Here is a 17649-nt window from a genome sequence, read left to right as displayed (position 1 = left end):
TGAGCTGACTTCATCTTGGAAGATGCATCCTTGTGTACCTGGGAAAGAAAGCCTAATTGGCAGGTTTATGTTTCATGAGGAAATGAAGTTGTGTTAGAAAGAAATTTATCTGGGCACAGATGCCCTAACTTTGGTGCAGCTCCTTGTAACTAGGGCAGTCTTTAGTGGATGCTGGGATTACTTAACCTGGATGGGATCAGTGCAGTGGAGGAAAGGCGTCATCCTCACACCTGGGATTGGGAGAACCTTTGTCCATTTGATCTGTTCATTTACTCTGTGGTTACCCACTTGGGCCACATGTCATCTTTCCGCCTCCACAGGCATTTTAGGTGTGTATAAATAAATAAATATAAGATCCCCTTCTTTTTCTAACATGTGGGCATCTCTCCCTCTATTCATCTGTGTACATTTCTGCTCCCACATGCAAGTTTATTTATTTACCTTGGAAAATGTATGTTTGTTTTATAAATCCAAATGTAATTTTTTACACAGTTTATGCCAGTGTGAGTATGCCTGTGTTCTACCGCTCTGAGATCTTTGGGCGTAAGGGGATGGGAATGTCATGCACTGGGAAGGTATGCAGTTACCTGGGTAGTGTGCATGCTTGAAGAGAGTGCCAGGTGTGACCGTGTGATCAGGGAGAGCTCTAAGCCAGGCCTGAGTGTGTTGGGCGTCCATGGTCCTGGGCACAGGCATCACCCTACCTACTGCTGATAAATGGAGGTGCTGTCCTGAGCCTGCCTCCAGGGGCGACCTAGGGCCCAAGTCTAGGGAGACTGAGGCCCTTACAGCCAGGCTGTGTGGGAACTGCAGCTCAGAACCCTTGTAAGCCTTAGAAGGGGAATCTGGTCTCCCGATCTTGGGGTCCTGCCCCCAATCTTCTGCCTTCCTGTCTTTTGGGATCTCTCAGTGTTTGTCTGTCTCTCATTTGCTCTAGTCGAGGTATACACTGATCCTGCCCACATTAGAGGAGGTGGAGGTTTGCATCTGGTCTGGACTTTAAGAGGTATGAGGGCCAGAGGGAACATGGTGTGGGGGTCAAGGGAAATAGCTTGGGGGTGGCGGTTAGAGAACATTCAGAGAGTGGGTTCCTGAGGGCCAGAGTGTGGAAAAGGAGGAGTTGGCTCAGGCTTCCACTGGGAGACCAGGAGGCTAATAGAGTCTCAGGGCCTGGATTACTTCTGCCATGGGCCACTGATGGGGTTTGGGGGCTGAGGCCCCGGTGGCCTGGAGGGTCAGGCACTCAGTGGATGGGGGGCACTTTTTCCAGCCCTTGGAAAAACAAAGAGCAGATCGGGTAGTAAAACAAAAGCAAAGGAGACCTGGAAGCACCTGACAGCCCTAATTCATCACGGCCCAAGTTTTTTCCTGTGTTCCCATTATATTTGTTTGTAAAAGTGGAAATCAATTTTGAAGGTAATTTTCTGGAAAGAATGGAAGGGAGGTGGGAGGGCCGGATAAGGCAGAGATGGTAAAAGGAAAAATTTAGGCCAGGCACAGCCCAGGGGCAGCTCTTGGCAAGGTGAAAGAAAATTGCATATTCAATCTCCATCCATGAATCTCCCTCACTGCTGCCCGCCTCCTGCTTGAAAACAATGAAGGCTTTTTCCCAACGCTGGGCAGGGCCTCGGTATCAGCCTCACTTTAACTTCAGGGTCATTAATTCCCTGATTATTGAAGGAGAAGAGAGGGTTGCAGCGTTGTCAATTCCAAATGCACCCCCCCATGTGATCGGGCGCTGGCTGGGGTGGGGTGGGGGCACCCAGGGTAAAGTGAGGTGTTGTTTGAGAAGGGTGTGGGGAGAGAGGAAATGGGGGAGCCACTGGACTATGGGGGAAGGAAGCCAGGAGGGTGGAAGAAGGCAGTCATTACTGCATACCTCTGTTGTGTTGTTATTGCAAATTAAAAGTAGCATGTTCCACTCCACAGCTATCTTTGGGGAGGGAGGGGCACCGAGGGAGGTGGGGGATCTTATCATTGCTTCTTCAGCAGACCAGCCGTGGTGTCACCGTGTGAGGTGACATTTGAATTTACAATTCCGCTGAGAAAAGCCATTAATTCACAAATTAACATTTCTCCCTCTCCCTCTCTCTTTAACACTCTCTCCCTCTCTCACATGGATGTGCAAGCAATTGAAAAGACAAAGGAAATAGCCTTAAGGAAGAGACTTTACTGCTAGTCTGTCTGTGCTGAGATTGCTCCCCCTGCTTCCAGATAGATAAACCAATTACCTGAGCAGCTCTGCTCCTGGCCGCCCGCGATCGCCTCCTTTTGTAGACTGCCTCCATGGCTGGATTACACTCGGTGTATCTCATTAATGTAAACCAGGCGTGCCCTGGTCACCAAGCTCTCTTCCCCACTCTCCCTCTGGAGGGGCAGCGGGAGGAGGGCTGGGGTCAGAAAAGGCAGGCAAGCAGGACCCCAAGGAAGACCAGAGGCTGCCACTGCTCGGCTTCCCAGGCCCTGGGCACTCGGGTGCAGCCTGCTGTGTTGACCGAGGCTGATGGGGGAAGTCGGTGGGTGAGCGCTCCTTGGTAGGCTTGCTCTGAACTGCGAGGACTGGGTATGGCTGGGGGCAGAGGCAGGAGCCAGAGCCTGACTCTCTCAGTGGCATTTTGGTCCAGATGCAGGGCCTGGCAGAACTAGAGAGGGATCTGAGTGCTCCCTGCGTAGGAAGAGTTTGGGGAAGTTTTGCTGAGTACACACTTATTTTAGTGGGATGAGATTCAGCCTGAAGGAGCTTGGAGAGAGGCTGAGGAGGGCCCAGAAGATGTGGCGAGGTTGCACCATATTGGGTAAACAAAAACCCAGCACTTGGGCACAATTATGTCTGTTTACCACCTAATTCTTGCACACACACACACCGACACACATACACGCACACAGACACACACACATGCACACCCAGCCATCCGACTCTTTTCCTAGAGAAGACAAGGGAGAAGGAGTGTGCTCCCAGGTTTCTAAAGTGAGCTTACATCGTAGGTAGGGAATTGCAGGGCCTCTCTCTGCTTTTGCTCTCCTCCCAGACCCTAGTTCAGCACTGTAAGAAGACATTTTTGTTGGCAGAGGGCAGCTGAGCAGAGTTTGTGCTTCTCTCTCTCTCTCTTTTTTTTTGAGATGAAGTTTCACTCTTGTTGCCCAGGCTGGAGTGCAATGGCACGACCTCAGATTACTGCAACCTCTGCCTCCCAGTTCAAACGATTCTCCTGTCTCAGTCTCCTGAGTAGCTGAAGTTACAGGCGCCCGCCACCATACCTGGCTAATTTTTGTATTCTTAGTAGAGACAGGGTTTCACCATGTTGGCCAGGGTGGTCTTGAACTTCTGACCTCAGGTGATCCACCCACCTCGGCCTCCCAAAGTGCTGGGATTACAGGTATGAGCGACCGCGCCCAGCCTGAGTTTGTGCTTCTCTAAGGAGAGGTGCTCTGTGGATTATTGGTGGGGTTTCATGATTTCACACACTGTACTATCTAGCACATCACAGACTCTCCCCTCCCTAGAAGATAGGCCCTATGACAGTCCAGAAACCAAATCTATATGATGGCAACTGCCTGTCTAGAGAAGTGCCTGACTTTAACTGCATTGGCTCAACCCATGTTCATTTTCCAACTCAAACTCAAAACCTGCCTAATGTTCACTCAGTCAAAGAAAGAGCTGAGGTTCAAAGGTCAGCACTCACCAAAACACAGGGAAAAAAACTCATTTATGAACACACATTCATTGCTATGATTATATCTTCCTAGTAACCAAGGAAATTAAACTGCTCATACCTGAGGGGGCAGGTTTTCTGTCTTAGTTGGATCACATATTTTAGCCAACCTCTGGGTAGAGTTGGCAGTGAGCCTGTTGAATATTGACCATGTCGTTATCCAGAGGTAGGTGTAGGTTCTGTCGATGTTTTAGAAAGACCTTTATCTTGAGCCCTGTGCATAGGTGATTTGTATGTTTTTGTGGGGAAGTACAGGGGTTTAGCCCTGGCTGTGTGGATCGACATAGGTATATGCATCTGCATATAAGTCCTTGCCTTTATATCAGAGCCAGCAGCCAAATCACCAGCTACCTTTGCTTCCCAACTAGTTAATGCTGTTATGTGGATGAAGAGTTCCATCTGGTTGTTTGGGGAAGTATTTTGAGATTTAGCACAAAAGAGTATATATTTGTTCACAGAGTGCCAGAAATTCAGAATAGAGAGGTCAGTTCCACCCTACCAGGAGAGAATGTACAGAATTGCCCCGGAGGGGGCTGTATGTGTCCATCCACCACTGGAAATTGGGGTGGGTGGGTGCAGGTATACCACTGTCTCAGCAAAGGCTGTCAGGTACCCAAAACGTGCCCAGCTCCACGTTTGCACCCTCGTGGATGAGCACCTGTCTTGTCAGAATACATCTTCAACTTCCTAGTCTTTCACTTGGCAACTACCTTCCAGCCCTGCAGACAGGAATTGTTCTCCTTTCCCACCCCGCAAGGGCACCAAGCAGGAAATCCGCTGCCTCAGCTCTGCCCTTCTTCCCCAAGCACAAGCTATGGAAGCAGGAAGGAGGAGATGGGCGCCAAGGCTATCCCCAGGCCCTGCTGCTCCTGAGTTCGCCTCCCTGCGTTCCTCTTCCTCTGCAGACAAGCAGGCAGCTGAGAAGGGCAGGCAGCTGGAAAAAGGGTTGGAGAGGACGTAGGCCGGGGAGAATGGTCCTGGCAGCCTCCTTGACCATTGCTGCCCCCCACCCCCGGAGCCCAGAGAAGGACTCCTCCTGCTCTGCCTTCCTCAGAGCCATGGTGGCCTTAGGGCTCTCTGGGACCCTCTCCATTTTGCCCCATTGGGGTGGAAAGGCATAGAGGGCTGGGGGAGGGCTGGGCCTGGCTCAGGGGCTGTGAGACAGATCACGAGCCTCAGAGCCGAGTTGCAGTGGAGCCAGTAATTCAAACCATCCTGACCCTTCAGTGAACCCGAACCTGCTGACCTTGACAGCACTAGACAAGAGAGGCCTCACAAACCTCAACCTGCACGGAGGCCTGGCCTTCCCTCCCTCCCATTCTTGGAGCCCTGTGGCCCATCCTCCAGGTGGCTCCTAATTTGGCTGCCCCCGTGAAATGTCAGCATCCCCTCCCTCCCTGAGGCTCGGCCTGCCTGCTTCAAAGCACCCTTTGTGCTCATCACTACTGGAGACAAGTGTGTGGGCATCTCCTGGGGGCCTTTCCAGGACTGGGGCTGGGGCTTTATCCTGCAGCCAGAGCTTTTACACCTCGCCCTTCTCCTTCTGCCCCAGGCTTCACCTTTTTCAGGAGGACTGGCTAGCGTGTGTGTGCATGTGTACATGTGTACTTGTGTATGTGTGTGCATGTGTGTAAGGTTGGGGTACACACAGGGGCAGGGGTAGAATGTGATCCAGACAGCAGACAAGGGGAGGGAAGAGAAGTCAGAGGAGAGCAGCTCCAGGAACCTGCATTAAAGTAAATGCACTTTATGAAGTTTATGCTTTCCTCCTAGGGAGAGCTGGATTCCATCCAGCAGCCTCCCGGAGCCTGCCAAACAGCTCCTGAAGCAGAAAGTGCGAGCAGGAGAGCAAGTAAGCCAGTGACAGAGGGGAAGATGCACAGACACACTCACACACACTCGCTGGCTCACACATATCTCCCTTGGCCTGGGCAGCCTGGGATGGAGGGATGCAGACAGTAGATTTGGTAGGGGTGACTCCAGGAGCCTTTCTTTCCTCCTCTCTTCCGTCCTCACCTGCCATCTCCATCTCTTTAGGCAGAGTGCCCAGCATGGGCACTTGGGCAGTGTAGGCACCTGGGTGGACTGGTGGTGTGGGGAGCTGAGGGCACTGTGGGCCACCTGGGGCAGCCAGCTTGCAGGAGCCGCCTGGGTGAGGGACAGTGTGGGTGGTCTTGGGCAGTGGGTATGTGGCCTAGGCAGCAAAAGGGACCAGAATGCTATACAAAGGAACCTCTAGGGACTTGCTTTTTCTTCTGATGCTGGGGATCCATTTTTCTCTGGCATTTTGGTCTGAACTATGTGGGTGCCTTACAGCTACTGAAAATAGCTATTGGAGTCTTTTAAGGAGAAATAGAGACCTTATTTGTTTCCTGGTAATTCAAAGGAAATAAGTGGTTGACAATGTTAAAGTATGAAAGCTCACAGAGGGGCTTAAAAGCAAGTTGGAGTGTTGGAGTATCTGTTCTTCTGGACTCTTCCTCACATGCACAAGCACGTGGGTTCATGCATGTGTGCACTAATAATGTGTAAGTGGGCCAGGACCCTTGACTTTAGATGAAAAGGGACTGTGGGAGAGAAAATGCCTGGAGAGGAAGTCTGCAACATAGGCCTTTGCTCTGGCCTGTGGGCTTGGCACCATCATGTTGCTTGCCCCTGTGGCTTCCGCGACATACCTCAGCTGGGGTCAGACAATGACAAGTCTATCTCCCTTTTCTTTCTGGGAACTCCATGTCTCTACGCAAGTTCTGCCAGGAACTGAGACAGAGGAGGATGACAGAGGTAGAACCATCCAGAAGCAGAGGATGGGGAGAAGAAGAGGGCAGAAGGATAGCAAAGGATGCTCAGAAATTGCTGACTATGGAGGACGCCTTGGGAAGCCAGGAGGTGCTAGGCACAGGAGGCAGACACTGGCCAAGGATGGCATTGGTCCTTTCTCCACCCTGCGCTCTCCCTTCCCCTCCCTCCCCTCTTCCCTCCACACATCTTTATTGGTTCTGGTAATAGCGTTGATTTGCATGTCAGGCAAAGGCTTGCTACACACACAAAAAGAAAACCCTAGCCGTGGCGGTGTGGCAGTGTCAGCTCTCGCTGTTGTTCGACAGTGTAAAATTAAATTAATAAAGCCCCCAACACAGGAAAACATAACAGGAAATTAATGGCCTTTACTGTCGCTCTGATGCAGTCATTTGCAACCCTGCTTTCCGCACCAAAGACTTCATAAATGCAAGCAGTTTCTCTAAACAAGCATACTTAGGGCGGCCTGGTATGTAATTTTTCGCCTTGCTTGTGTCCTTTGAGCTAACAAAGCCCCCTTTCCTCTTGGCTCCAGAGATTTCTAACTGGTTCTGGTCCCTGCTGGAGCCAAATGGGGACAGCACTAGGCAGAGGGCCCCACCCCCTCCCTGAGAGCCCAGGGAAGGCTGAGGAAGGGCTAGGGTCCCAGGAGCTAGACACTCAGTGAGTCCTCCTTCCCCCCCAGCCCCTGCAGCAGGCCAGCAGGACTGCACACCAATGCTCCCAGGTGGGAAAGATGATCTCCTTGGGGAATTCCCTAAATCCACTGGAAGCTCTCCCCTCTCCTTCCTCCCCTGGTTCTGTCCTCCCTCTCCCACAACCTGTGTGTTCCCTTCTTGGGGCCTCTGGCCTTCATCTCCCTCCTCCTTGTCGGTACCCACTCTCCCCCGTTTCACTTCTTCATACATGGGTCGCATACATCCAGGCTGGCTGTGACTTGGCAGTGGGTGCCATGCTTTTCTTCTCCACAGGTAACCTGGGGGCTTTTTTTCGGGGGAGCTAAGTTATTTAAAGTGAGGAAAGTAAATTTGCTGGTACATTTCCCTGGGGTTCTAGGTTTCCTCCATATCTCCCTCTTCTCTACAGGTTGGTTAGGAAATACCAGGGCCCTAAGGGGCCCCTCAGATTATCCCCCTGTCCTTGGACAGTTTTCAGTGAGCTAAGAGTCCTTGACTGCTTTGGTGTGTAAATCGGTGGGATAGTGAGGAAACTGACACCTTCCTCTCTGGCCTCTCTGGGGATCTTTGTATCAATGTGGGCCCAGGTGCCCACTGTGTTGGGAGGTATGAGAGGAGCAGAGAACCAGGATGTGGCTCTCAGGAGCTTACAGCCTGCTGGGGAAGGCAAGGCTTTTGCACTCAGACAACTGGCTGTTTGTTAAATGCCCAGACACGTGACTGTGTGTTCCGTAGGAATCTGGGTAAATGGACTAGAAGGGCAAGCAGGAAATGGGGCTTGAGCCTGGGAGCCTAGGAGTGGCTGAGATTGAGAGACCTTGGCTGGGCTGGATGGTGACAAGGCAGAGTGTCAGGTTCTTAAGGGTCATCCTGTCTTATCTGCCACTCACCATAGAACTCTTTCCTCCAGTAGTTCTGCCTGAAAGGCCACAGCTCTGCCTGGACATATGTCAGAGATGGACAGTGGCCATTGTTTGTTTGCAGCACCACTTTATACTGAGTCATGCGGGTTGAGGGAAGAGCACAGGATGTGGGATCCAAATGTCCAGATGTGGGTCCATCTCCACTCCCTACTTGCTCTGGGACCTTTGACTGATTACATAATATCTCTGAATCTGTTTCCTCATCTTTAAAATAGAGGTAATGGAATTTGCCACAGAGAATGGTGGTGGCGGTAAAGCTCTCCATTTGATACCCTCCCTTTCCTTCCCTCCCTCCCTTTCATCCACTCCACCATATTTACTGAGCTCTTGGCAAATGCTGGGCTAGGTCCTGGGTAGATTTCAGATTCTCACATGATACGGTTCCTGCCCTTGAGGGGGTTCCCTCACCATCCTGGTTACCCATCTCAGAATTCATTATTGAAGGCTAAAGTTCCTCAGAAATGAACACTGAACTCCAGAGACAGTCTAGCCAATGCCAGGCACAGTAGAGCCTTGCCACTCTCCCATCTGGAGACTCTACATCCATAATATAGCCTAAGATTACATTCGATTTTTTAGCAGCCGTGTCAGACTCAAGCTCATATTTAGTTCGTGGTCAACTAAAACCTCGAGATCTTTTTCATATCAATTGCTATCAAGCCAGGTCTACCCCATTCTGCACTTGTGTAATTGATTTTTTTTTTAACCTAAACATAGGGCATTCCATTTATCCCTGCTGAATTTCATCTTGTTGGTTTGGGTTCTTAATTCTACCCGATTAAGGTCATAAGGATGTCTTCTATATCATCATCCAACTAGTTTTTTTCAAAAGAGTTATTTTCCTTGAAAACACAGGAAAGCCACATGGCCCACCGATGGAGACCTCCTCCTAGCTGCTATAAGTGAATGAATGCTCTGGGAACTACTGAGCCCAACAACCATCAATCATTTTACTTGTTTTCACGTTGTCCATTATGCTAGGAAGGAGATTCTTTGTCAAATGTTAACATTCACTACTTCCACAGAATTTCGTTAATAAATTATTTTTAAAAATCCAGTTTACATTGATGAGCAAATTGTGTGCCTGCTATGTACAACATATGGCAGGACTGATTTACAAAGGTAAATAGGGCACAGTCCTTGACCTCAAGAAACTTACAATCTAGCAGGGAGGTAGACAGACACATCATTATATAAGCAGAATGTGATGAATGCCATGATCAAGGCATGAAGTCATATGATGAATGAAAAAAACAAAGGAGCAGTTGCTTCCAGTCAGGGCAACTAGGGAAGTGTATATGAGGGAGGTATTTGATCTAAGCATTGATATCGAGTAAATATGCCACAACTTATTTTTGTGAGTGCGTGCAAGCTCTGGGGTATCACCATTTCCTTTTCTGTTGGCTGTAATTAACTGTATAATAATTTCTTTTAAAGGATTTCCAGAACCTGATCCTGAATTTATGATTTTGAGTGTCATTTGCATACGTGTACTTCTCCCCCCTTTTCTAACAGACAGGATGGCATTGGGCTTGTCACTGCCTCACCCTTTCTTTGCGACATCTCAGGGATTATCAGCAGCAGTTTTAGGTCCTGTCTGGACCTGGGAAAGTTCATTGAAATTGCCAGAGGTTACCTGCCTGGCCCCTCCCTGACCAGGGCACCAGTGCCCTCCTACTGGGCTCAGTTTGAAGATACTTTCCTTTGGTGAAGACAAAAGCAAGCTGAGGATTGAGAAGTTCTGCCTTCTCTCTCAATATCACATCCTCTTCCCTAGGACTGAGCCAAAACCTGCCTTTCTTTTCTTTCTTTCTCCAAACATAGCATCCAAGGCCGTTTTTTGTTGTCTCAGCTTGTTCTGAGCCTTTGTCTTCCTGACAGGCTCATGCCACCCTCAACATCCTTGGTTATGGTCCCCCCCTTCCATCTGTCATGTATCCTGTAAAAGAGGAAAAAAAGTGACTTCTATGATCATAAGTGGAATACATGCTCTTTGGGAAATACTTGGAAGAGATAGTAAATTTTTAAAAATTCCCTCACAATGTCATCACCAGGAGACAACCACTGTTGAATTTGGTAGATTTTCCCAGTCTCTTTCTTTTTTGTGTATATATAATTTTTTAAGCAAAAATTGAACAATACCATATAAGAAGCTTCATGTCTTGCTATTTTCACCTAACATTACATAGGACCATTTTCACATATCATTAAATATTCTTTGAAAACACGATTTTTTAATGGCTGCATAATCTTCCGCTGTTCAATGTACATGTCCTTTTAAAATCTGGGATCATCATAATTTAAAGCTTATCTGTGTGCAACAACAGTGATTTTCCTTAAATGTCCTTCTTTTTTCACCCCCTCCCCCACTCCCACTCCCTTTATGCTGTCAGGTTGATTATATGAGCTTATAGAAGCAAAATTTCATTTTTAGAGCATCCCGTCCTCGTGGAATTATGGTCTCTTTTAGAATCTCTTGCCATGGAATCCCCGGCATGTCTTTCCCCCAGCATGGATCATTTTGCTTTCTTCAATTCAGATTCTGCCCAGCACCCCCTTCCTGAGCTACTGTCAACTCTAGACGTGCTTGCTTTCTCCCTGCATCCCCACTATTTCCCTTTCATCAGTCTTTCTTTCTTGGTCAGAATTAAGTGGCCTGCAATAGTGGAAAGGGCTCTGAGCTAGGAACTTCAGTTCCCATTCTTATGACAACTAGCTATGTGACATGGGAAAACTACCTAATCTCTCTGAGCCAGGCTTTTGGGTTTTGTCTTAATTTTAAATACCTAAGAGGGAATCCAGTTAAATTCCCTTCATGATATTTTCCAGCTGTAGAACGTGAGTGACACTGAATTCAGAGTAGCATTCTCCTTTGTTGCTTCTTTTTCCTTCTAAAAGGTAAAATGTTGAGCGTAGCAAGTTAAGAACTGATCAGTCTTTGCTTTTGGAATTCTTGTCAATAAATCAGTCAACATTCGTGATCACCTTTTCTACTTGAAGTTTAAAGTTGAAAACTATAGGACCCCTGCCTTCAAAATTCACAGTTTAGAGGAGAAAACAAACATTAAAAAATAACTATGATATGACGAGATCCTAAATTTGGCTCTGCCACTTACTGGCTATCATAAGTTGTTCTGGGTAAATTACCTAGTCTCTCTATCCCTCAGTTTCCCCAGGTTCGGAGGCATGTTGCCAGGGTTGAATTCTTACTCCTCCGTCATCCTTGAGGCATGTAACCTTGGGAAAGTTCCTTAATCTCTGCACTTTCATTTCCGCATCTACAAAATGGGAACAATAATGTTTAAGTTCTCATGAAAATTAAGTGATGAATTAATATATGTAAGATTATCAGAGGAGTGCCTGATATATACTAAGCACTTAATAAATGTTAGTTGCTGTTATTGTAAGGATTAAATCAGTATATGCGTGTTAAGTATAGTGTCTGGTATCCAAGTAGAAACTGGATCTGTTTTAGTTATTATTAGTGCTATTTCTACAATAAAGGTTTGGATAGATGGCTGTTGGAATGCAGACAAAGGAGAAATTAATGATGAGGGAGGAGCTAACAGCCCTCTTGTATACGTCTGAGGAAACTCAATCCTGAAAAGTTCAGGAGATTTATAGCAAATGAGCAACAAAACTAGGATTTCAACCCAGGAGATGTTACTTCTGGTCCAGCATTGTGTTAGGGTCACCAGTACCATTAGTGTCCATAGAGGCTGGTGGGTGTGAATGGGCACAGCAAGCCTGAGGTCAGGCAGGCCCACAGCTACCCCAGCCTCTCCCTGCTCATGAACTCACTGAGTGTTTAGAAGCTGGGCTTAGTCAAGTACAGTAGGTAGTTTCCTAGGGCTAGACGGCTGGGCAGAACCTGGTCTTGTCCCGAGCCAAGGTTTGGACCAGATTTCCAAAGCCTTCTTCATGTCCACCCCTTTTTTTTTTTTTTTTTTAAGACACGGTCTCACTCTGTCTCCCAGGCTGGAGTGCAGTGGCATGATCTCAGCTCACTGCAGCCTCCACCTCAGGGGCTCAAGTGATCCTCCCATCTCAGCCTCCCAAGTAGCTGAGACCACAGGCACATGCTACCACACCCAGCTAATTTTTGTATTTTTAGTAGAGACGGGGTTTCACCATGTTGACCAGGCTGGTCTTGACCTCCTGAGCTAAAGCAATCTGCCCACCTCGGCCTCCCAAAGTGCTGGGGTTACAGGAGTGAGCCACTGCACCTGGCCCACTTTATGCCCACCTCTTGAGCTTGGCTTGGGAACTGTGGCCAGGCCAGACTCACTGAATGTCCAGTTTAAAGATGGAAGGCAATGAGGCGTATCATCCATCTCCCTGGACAAGCAGTGTCACCATAGCTCCTTCCCAGCCTGGCCCTCTGGAGCCCCTTCCCTCCCCTCTCCTTTTTCCTATCTATTCCTCCCTGACTGCCCGAATCCCACTTCCCCCTCATCCTCTCTTCCTCCCTCCCATCTCCTATCTCACTTACCTCTCTCTTCATTCTGGAACACTCCTTCATTTTCTTTCCTCCTCCACTCTCCCTTGTGAACCCTCACCCCCCCCAATCCATCAATCCTCCCTCCTCTACCAGTCTGGACAGCACCTGACCTCTGGGGAGCCACCCCATTCCTCAGCTCCCAAACCTCACTCCCTGTTCCCAGTTGGACTTCCATCTCCCTGGTTCTGCTGTGCCGCCATGGGGGTGGGGCTGGGGCTGCACAGGCGGGCTGCCCTGAATGACAAGCGGGGATATTGATCGCGTTCTGAACTCAGCCCAGCCGATAGAAGGTAATTAATGACTCCATTTGCCTCACTACCGAGGAGAACAATTGAGTTTGAAACTGCAACAACTGGCAGCTGAGAAGACTGGGGGGCAGCCTGGGGGTGAACCCCTCAGAGGCGGAAGTAATGTGTGGAGTAGCTAGGCAGAGAGAGCACCGTCTGAGCAGAGGCCACCATCAGAACGGGCAGAGCCCCATCCCCAGCACAGCTGGCCCCTGAGCCCCACTGCTCCCCCAGCCCTTGAGGCCTGAGGCCCATCACCCACTGTTCCCGCTGCCTCCACACTTTTCTCTTTTCTTCCCATATCACTTTTTGAGGTCATTTTCTGCCTGCGGATAAAGACTCCGTTTCCCCAAGACTGCTTCTTGCCAGCTGTGCAATCTTGCACATATTTTGAACTCTCCCTGAGCCTGTTTCCTCGTTTGTAAAATTGAACTAACAGTGTCACTTTTCCAAGTGTTCTGTGAAGACTGTGGATAATGTGCATAAAGTACCTTGAGCCTGCCCAGAACACAGTAAGTGTTCGGTAAGTGATGATGGATCCTTGACAGAGAAGGCAAACGTGGCAGAATGGAGAGAGCTTCGGAGTCTGACATCCCTGAGTTCACATCCAGGCTCTGCTGCTTCCTACCTTTGTGGTGTTGAACAAATAATTTTGCCTCTCTATTTCCTTTTCTAGAAAGTGAGAATAATAATAAGCACCTTGTAAAGTTTGAAGAGATTGATGAGTGTAGGTGAAAGCCCTAATATCATTACTTTCTCCATAGACAGATAGATGTTTGTATTTGAGCTTAGAAAACTGAAGTTAGTGCAATTTTTTTGTTTGTTTGTTTTGTTTTGTTTTGAGGCAGAGTCTCACTCTGTCGCCCAGGCTGGCACGATCTCAGCTCACTGCAACCTCCGCCTCCTTGGTTCAAGCGATTCTCCTGCCTCAGGCCTCCCAAGTAGATGGGATTACAGGCCTCCGCCACTACACCCAGCTAACTTTTTGTATTTTTAGTAAAGATGGGGTTTTACCATGTTGGCCAGGCTGGTCTCGAATTCGTGACCTTGTGATTCACCCGCCTCAAGCCTCCCAAAGTGCTGGGATGACAGGCGTGAGCCACCGCACGTGGCCAAAGTTAGTGTAATTCTTTGCTATACTTAAATTCTTTTCAAATACCTCATCTTGCTTCCTGGGATTTGATGGGCAACCCCATTCATACCATCCTGATTTTGTAGACTTTGATGAGCCTTGGTGCTTTCTGATAGAGGAAATGACATCATTTCATTTTTATTTTCTTTCTTTTTCTTTCTTTTCTTTTCTTTTCTTTTTTTTTTTTTTTTTTTTGAGACAGGGTCTCACTCTGTTGTCCGGGATGAATGCAGTGGCACTATCTTAGCTCACTGCAACCTTGACCTCCCAGGCTTAAGCAATACTCCTGCCTCAGCCTCCTGAGTAGCTGAGCCACAGGTGCATGCAACCATGCCCAGCTAATTTTTTATATTTTGTAGAGATAAGGTCTCGCTATGTTGCCCAGGCTGGTCTCACACTCCTGGACACAAGCAATCCTCCAGGCTCAGCTTCCCAAAGTGTTGAGATTACAGGCATGAGCCACCATGCCTGGCCCATTATTTCATTTTATCTATTACCACCACCCCCAACTGTCTCTTGTCCCTTGCAGTGACCCTTCTGTCCCTAGCCCTGCTCCCAAGACAGTGTTCAGGGAGTGTCCCCCTCCCCAAGCTGCTGAGACCCCACTGGACAACTCCGTTCATGACTGGCCAGTACCAGGGCCCTGACCTGGGGTGAGAGGTGTGAGATAGGGCCCAGCTCCAGGGCCACCCAGGAATAGACGGGGAGTGAGTGGCAGGGCTGAATGAATGAGGAGATGAGATCTTTCGGTTGAGGAGTAAAGACATTTTTAATAGTGATTCTAGAAGTAGCACATACTAATTGCACAAAGCCTGGACGATATGGAAAAACTTAGATAAAAAGAAAATAAAAATTGCTTGTGATCAAGAAGTAACCACTGTCACCACACCAGCAGCTCTCCTTCCAGTCAAGTTGATCTTTGGTTTTGGAGTTCTCTTCGTTTGCCTGGAGACTCGGGTCCTGCTGCCAGCAGCCCCACACTCTGGGCTCTGGCTGGGCAGGCAGCCACTCTGTCTGTCCGTTTAGTCCACAGCTGTCGGGGCTCCTGCCCTGTGCCAAGACCCCCAGTAAATGTCCCCTTGAGCCAGCCACTTGCCCTGCACCTTATATACTCTGAGCCTCAGTTTCCTCCCCAGTAAAAAGGGATTAGAATCCCTACTTACCTTGGAGAGTGGTTGGGAAGACCAAATACCCTAGATCTATGAAGACCTTTTGTTAAATGCTAAGCAAATATGAAACAGTCAGAGAAGAAGACAATATGAGCTTTGTTATCCTTGAAAGAATAATCTATGTCAAAGTTTTGACTCAGCAGTTTGTTTAATTGAATTAATTTATTTACATACTATCCGTGTTCCAAAAAGACCTGTGGCAGCTCACCCCCTTGAGAGTGCTCATGCCACAGTGGACAGAGCACCTGGAATGGCCCAGTCCTGGGGGTCCCATTCCCCAGTTGTGTGACCTTGGAAAAGTCACGGCCCACCCCTGCTAGTTATGGTAACATGAAGAATTTGGACCAGACATCCCCTAATCATCTGGGCACAGTCTGCACTCAGCCAGCACATGTGCCACAGGCTGTAGCCTCCATTTGGGGAGGGTGCCAGGCAGAGAATGAGGGATGCCGAGAGGGAGGCTGTGCCCTGGATGGAGCCAAGTGGCCTTCAACTGGGCCCACTGTGTTTGGCACCCAGGCTGCAGAGTGAAATGATTTCGAGGGCAGGCTCTGTACTCAGACCCAGATTCAAATCTGGCTGTCATTTACTAGCTGCATGGCCTTTGACAAGCTACTTAACCTCTCTTCTTTGCCTCAGCTTCCTTATCTTTAAAATGGGTATCATAGTACTTCCCCCACAGGGTTGTCGGAAGGATTGAACGAGCTCTGTAAATAACAGCAATGGCATGTCATGAGTTCTTGATACTTGTGAGCTGCTGCAGAATGGGAGTTGGGCAGGGGGCAGACGGAGAATGAGGCTGAACCCTCCCTCTATGGAGACTGACTAGCACAGGGTCCCTTCCTTGCTCTGTTTGGTCTTATTAAATCCACAGCCACCTCCAGACCCAGTCTAAAAATGTGACCAGAGAATGGGGAAGAATACTGGAAATCAGAATTGCTCCTGAACGCGCAGGACACATGACCAGCAGCCTCCAGCCCTCTTGGTGCAGGGAGCTCAAATGTAGATGCGTTCTCCAGGCCCCAGTCTCAAGCAGCCTCTGCCACCTGCTTTGGATGGCAGCTCAGAAGCCCCAGGGTTAAGTTCTGCTGCTCACCAAGAACACAGTGTTGTCTGTGTGTTGGTAGAGGCACCAGAGATGGGCAGGATGGTGTTTCTGAGAGTGGGAAAGGCCTGCGGGTCAGAGTTGATGCTGTTAGAGGCTAACAAGCAGTGGGGATAGCACATCTGCTAGCCAGGGATGTGTGGGGCTTGCCTGATGAGAGACTGGGTGTCCTGTGGTGCCAGGCCAGTCAGGTGGCCAGTCCCAAAACCTTCTGCCAGAGGTATAGCTTTGAATACCACCCAGGAGAGTCTGAGTACCTACTCGGGGCTATTCCTGATGCTGGAGCCGCAGAAATGCATTAGTCACGGTCCCTGCCACAAGGTGCTCTTAGACTGGCTGCTGGGCATGGGGGCAAAGGGGCTGTTGGGTAGGGGATCTTCTTTGAAATGGATGCTGTGTAATCACTTACGCGCTTTCCTTCCCTGCTTACTAGATTAAGAACGGCTTTTACGTCCTAGAAACCTAGATTAAGATTGGCTTCTGCTTCCACCTCTGTTTCAGCCCAGCTCTGCCAGACAGCCCTTCAACAGCTGGGCCTAACAGGGGTCTCTTTCTTCCTCCTTGCTGTCCCATCTGAGACTTTGCCCTTGGAAAGCCCCATGCTGAGCTCGCTCCCCATCTTCCCCCGGAGAACCCTCTAGGTGGTCAGCACTGACAGCTGTCTTCCTTCTTTCCTTTTTGACTCCTCCTCCTTTACTCTCTTCTCCTTTTCCTCCTCCTCTCCTTCCCCTGGAAAGCCACCCTCATCCAGGCCCTGGGCACCAGGTAGCAGGACACCCAGGCTTCAGCCAAAGCAGAGCCAGCTGGTTTTGTTCCTGCAGTAAGTGTCCTCATCCCAGCCCGGCTTCCAGCTTCTGGCGCGGAAGGCTTCTTCCCTTTCTTCCCCTCCCGCTTTCTGCCCTTCCGTGCCTCTGGGCTTCCTCCTTCCCTGAGTTTCTCCTCCTTGGACCTTCTGATCCAGGGCTTCTCCCAACCCCCTTTCCTCCTTCCCTTCCTGCCGTCTCTCCTTGGCTTCATTCCTCCCTTCCTTCCCTAGCTGATGGAAGGACGCCACCCCCTCCTCTGGAAAGAGCCGGGAGAGCCTACTGGACGGACGTGTGGTGGATTTGGAGGGCTGGCTGGCTGTCCCCCATCAGTAATGCCGCTGCCCTCTCCCCGGCCCTGCGGCTCACCTCTCTGCTCCACATAAGTTTCTTTGTGCTCCTTCACCATTCATCATGACTGCTGCCCTCCCTCTCCTACAAGAGTTCCCGCAAGCCTCCTCCAGCCTCTCTGCGGGGCGGGGGTTCTCCGCATGCTTTCATCACACCACTTTGTTTTCCTTCTCCTCTAGCACCTCCTTTCTC

General features: G+C 49.3%; 1 protein-coding gene across 7 annotated transcripts in view; it reads left to right on the top strand.

Annotated features, from left to right (window-relative positions):
• PAX2 (paired box 2) overlaps positions 1–17649 on the top strand; it is an 81607-nt gene that overhangs the window by 37748 nt on the left and 26210 nt on the right. For 4 of the 7 annotated variants that reach the window (XM_003904143.5, XM_021943590.2, XM_009215182.4 and 1 more), the window contains exon 5: positions 938–1006. The exons of the other annotated variants lie outside the window; for them this stretch is intronic. In XM_003904143.5, coding sequence (XP_003904192.3) covers positions 938–1006 — 69 coding nt within the window. The remainder of the gene's footprint in view (positions 1–937; positions 1007–17649) is intronic. 7 annotated transcript variants of the gene reach the window in all.

This window comes from Papio anubis, chromosome 11, assembly GCF_008728515.1.
Source record: "Papio anubis isolate 15944 chromosome 11, Panubis1.0, whole genome shotgun sequence".
In the NCBI taxonomy this organism is placed as follows: domain Eukaryota; kingdom Metazoa; phylum Chordata; class Mammalia; order Primates; family Cercopithecidae; genus Papio; species Papio anubis.
This window is presented reverse-complemented; position numbering and strand designations above follow the sequence as displayed.